This window comes from Chelonus insularis, unplaced genomic scaffold (genome assembly GCF_013357705.1).
Source record: "Chelonus insularis isolate UGA/USDA-ARS -01 unplaced genomic scaffold, ASM1335770v1 contig_89_pilon, whole genome shotgun sequence".
In the NCBI taxonomy this organism is placed as follows: domain Eukaryota; kingdom Metazoa; phylum Arthropoda; class Insecta; order Hymenoptera; family Braconidae; genus Chelonus; species Chelonus insularis.
In genome coordinates, this window is record NW_023276777.1 from 234,632 (window position 1) to 239,038 (window position 4,407).

At 29.5% G+C, this 4,407-nt stretch overlaps 1 protein-coding gene across 1 annotated transcript; it reads right to left on the reverse strand.

Annotated features, from left to right (window-relative positions):
• Positions 1–513: 513 nt before the first annotated feature.
• Positions 514–4,407, reverse strand: LOC118072219 (nuclear receptor subfamily 2 group F member 6-like). Its single transcript, XM_035091913.1, has 7 exons — positions 4,286–4,407; positions 3,649–3,764; positions 2,519–2,704; positions 1,699–1,816; positions 1,454–1,619; positions 887–1,133; positions 514–783 (listed from the first exon to the last, which is right to left on the reverse strand). Exons 1-7 carry the CDS (start codon positions 4,405–4,407, stop codon positions 554–556), a joined length of 1,185 nt encoding a protein of 394 aa, XP_034947804.1. The 3' UTR covers positions 514–553.

Sequence of the window (4,407 nt, forward strand, 5' to 3'; positions counted from 1 at the left end):
AATTCGATAATGCTACAAAATTGACTAGAATAAATTTCATTATGTAAATCTAGATTGATTTATCATTTATATATTATCAGATTAATGCGCAAGTTTTTGCTATTCTTTTACATGATGAACTTTTTAAGACTTATCACCAATATTTAATTACGTTCGGAATAACTGAAAATTTTTTCTACTAGTTTACAAGATACAACTCATCAATATCAGAAATTAGTTTCTATCCATATTTGAGATACTTACACTGAGGAAAATATAAAGTAAATATTACCAAATATATTAATATATTATTAAAACCACATAGAAAATTAGTTATCATTCTAATAATTTTTTGTCATATGTAAAGTAAACTGCTTAGTAATTCGATAATTTACTACTTCTATCTAGTTGATTATTTTCAATAGATATGAAAGTAAAAATTTATTTACTTAATATTTTTCTCAGTGTATAATTCTATTAATGAATTTCATCAATTCTGAATTATTGAACTGAGTTGATTGTTGATGGCAATAAAAGAAAAATATAAGCTGATAGCTATTTCAAAAAATCAATGTTAAGTCGGCCTGGTAGCTCGCACCATATCACCAAGTAGCCTTTCAACACTGACTTCACCGACAGTTGGTTTAAATAACAACTCTTCCAGAGCATTGCGGCATATTGCACGAACAGGGGATAACAGTAGTAGCAAACGACCAACTCTACCAGCACCCCTTTCACCAAGAACTGTTACTGTTTGTTCCTGAAGGGTTGAAACTCTGCTGGCATCACAGAGTCCTCTTGATTCTACAATTTATTGATTTATTTATATATTTGTAAAATATTAACTTCAAATATATGTTATTTATCAAAAAAATTATTATGTATGATGTAAAAAAATGAATTTTACCTCCTTTGAAAAGTGCTATAGCTTTCAGACATGCGTATTCAGAGTGATCAACTCTAAGAATAGCGAACCGAACGAGCAACTCTCGAAATCTTCTTAATTCATCAGAAAGTATTTGCTTTCTTTCAGGCGGTAAAATCAATGGCACTAAAATAGATTCGTCTACTGAAAAATTCCATTGAGCAGCTGTCAGAACAAATAATTCACTCCAAGATTCTTCCAATAATATCGCCTGGTCTCTGAATGATAACTAGAAGAAATAAATGTTAAAGATTAATCATCTTCTAAATCAGAAACAACAGACAACTATGAATAATTTCCATGAATATCATTGATAATATCACAGATCAGTCTATGTCTAGTTTATTTAGAACTAAGAAAATGATTCAATTACTTAAGGCTATTAATATATCCAGAATTAATATTATTGTCACAAATCAATGGTATAAAGTCACTATGATTTCTAACATATAATTTTTTATTATCATGGCACCATGGCATGTATCACTAGCAAATATTAAAACAGCTTTGAAAAGTGATCTCATTATGCAGAAAAATCTTTAAACATACCTCAAGAAAGGAAGGAATACTTCTAGCCCATTTAACAGCTAAAAAAAGAAGTTTGGCTGCTGATTCATAAACGTTTTCCGTGAGCAAAAATGACTGACCAGTTCCATAATCTGGTGCTAAAGATGTGAGAGATGGATTTGTCAATGGAGTGTGTACTAAAGGTATACTCATGTTGCCTAAAATAAATTATTGTTATATTTAATTATCAAAATGATTGTTGAATTATTTTCTTTCGGTGTACATACATACTTTTTTGTTCATTTCTTCGAACTGCATTTCTAGCTTCCTCGGAACTTGTCACTTCATCTTCCTTCGCAGTGGTGGCAGTCAATGGCTCGGTAGGCGGTCTTGGAATAAAATGTGCTGAAAATAATACAATGATTTCATTTTTCAAATATTCTTTATTCCTATTTCAGATTTTAATATAATGTAGTTATTGATTAAATGTATCATAAGTTTCGTGAAATAACAATAAAACTGTTGCAAAAAATTAAAGGCAATATAAATGTATTGTGCATGTAGGAAATGTCACGCTTGACAATAGGTCCAAGTGTGGTTCGAGACTAGGAAACCAAGCATAAGACCGAGACTTGTATACTTATATAATATTAAGTTTTGATATGCTTGATGGAACTTTTTATTCAAGAATGATATATCATATAAATGAAGTAGGTAGTAGAAAGGTGATTTCAGAATTGATCAACTCAAATTATGTATATATTGGACAGAAATAAGAAGATACTTAATATAAATAAGCTGATATATACGAATTACTTTACGACTGAGTTTTCTTCTTTTTTTTATTTTCTTTAAACTTACATGCCATTTTTCATAATATATCTAGGTAAGAATAATGAGAAATAACTTTTTATTGAGGAAAGTATGTAAATATAGAAAGCATAGGTATTTTAAAATAGTGGTATTTCAAACTCAAGGGTATTATCTTCATATCTGGCCACTTTTTTTTAGAGTTAAGATTGTTTTCATGATTCAATGAAATAAAATAAAAACAATTTATTTTTTAACGGGTATTTTATACTAATACAATGAGCTTACATAACTCACCTACGCCTGGAGTAAAAGCTGGTACACTGGGCTTGAATGAAAAGAGCGATGGGTATAAAAGAGGATGGTAAGGGCTGCTTGTGGTGTGATAGACATGAGAGGTTCCTGGATAGATAGCCGAGGGTACTCTTCTTGCTGCAGCAACCAATGAAGATATAGTTCTTGGTGCTCTTTCATGTTGAACCGCTGAAAATGACACTGCTCTTAAGATCTATCTCTTTATATTGTCAAATGTACACCATGTTGATACAGTTTATGAAATTTACACAGCAAATTTAAAGATTAAATAACTCTATCTTGATTAAAATAAAAGCATTCAAGAAAAACAAATAATTGAAACGATTAATTTCAATAATTTACTGTTTAAATATAAAATCATTCATTAATTCATGAAGCTTAATTTTTATTTGCGGAAAAACACTCAAGTATCAAGACTAATTGATATCTTGATGCAATCAAGTGTTTGGATTATGCCCCGTCGGCCAAAGCGACCGATGATGTTTACAAAAGCTGTGAACGCCAGTCTGTTTGTGACACTCTGGGTGAATTTCAAGTTGTGAATGACTCGAATTTCATGTGGGTGGTTTTTTTTTCTTCCTGCTGCCCCTTTCTATATCTCTCGCTAAGTGCTTTCAGCTCATGCATTGTAATATATATTTGTATTTTCTTCCAACGAAGAGAGACCAACTTTATATTTGTTTTGATAGTGAGTAGATTAAACTGTGGTTGATAGAAATGAAAGTAGAAAAGAGTGTTATAGCTAGATGAAAATAGGATAGATAATATTATTAATTCTTCTGTGAAAATAAAAGTAATCTTAATGATTTCTTGATGCTTTGCTCATGGTCGGTGTTGACAACTATTTTAAATGTTGACCTTTCGAGTTTTTATTGATAGAAGAAGAAAAATAATTTTTGGAGTACGGAAAATATTATCAAAGTGACTGTAAGACATAAAATTATGTTAGTTGGAATAGATCCTAATAGCAGTATTAAAAAAACTTAATAACAAACAAAACATAAATACAAAATTAAGTCTACTGATTTTATATTTGTTCTTCTAATTGACCAGTACTAATTAAATTATTACATACAGTTAACAATTATTTATGTAATTAAATTAAAACATACCATCACGTTTCATGTTTACTTCTAGACACTTGGCGAACCTGCATGCTTGACATTGATTCCTTCTTGATACGTCCACAATACACTGTCCATTTTCTTTGCAAACATAATCCAAATTTCTAAAATTTAACAAAAAAAAATAATTTTTTTCGATGCCTAACTTGAATAATGATTAAATGAATAATTTTAATAAATACAATTAAGAATAACTAAAACTGAAAATCATTTTAATGAATTTTGTTTCTATAAATGTTCTATTCAATACTCAATTTTATTTGACTTAATACCCAATTATATTTTAATGATAAAAAGTCAAAATTAATTAAACAGCCAATTGTTTAGTAAGATGTTTAAAAATAGTACAAGTGTGAATAATCTAGTACTGTTAATGTACATCCAGTGATACTCAATAACTCTTTTAAATGAAATGTTCAAATATTATTAACATTAAATCATTCCACTACTTATTTATGTGAAGTATTATGACTTTAATTGAATTTTTTTTCTCTTGGAGTGGTCTTCTATGAAACAGAATAATTGAATTTATTCCAAGAGTCACTTTAATATTTACTTGAAGTAAATTAATATTTAAAATTTCGATTCTTGATACTAAACAAGCTACGATAATTACCTCGCGTACCTGCGAATTGACCTCTTGAAGAAGCCTCGACATCCATCACAACTGGGTACTCCATAGTGTTTTCCTGATGCTTTATCACCACAGACTTTACAAAGAGCATTATCCCGACTATGCTCCTCCAT

Coding starts and splice junctions, on each gene's coding strand:
- LOC118072219 (XM_035091913.1), bottom strand. CDS start 4,407: ATGGAGGAGCATAGTCGGGATAATGCTCTTTGTAAAGTCTGTGGTGAT. Junction 2,705..3,648: donor AGTAAACATGAAACGTGATG/GTATGTTTTAAT, acceptor TGTCATTTTCAG/CGGTTCAACATGAAAGAGCA. Junction 784..886: donor TATAGCACTTTTCAAAGGAG/GTAAAATTCATT, acceptor AATAAATTGTAG/AATCAAGAGGACTCTGTGAT.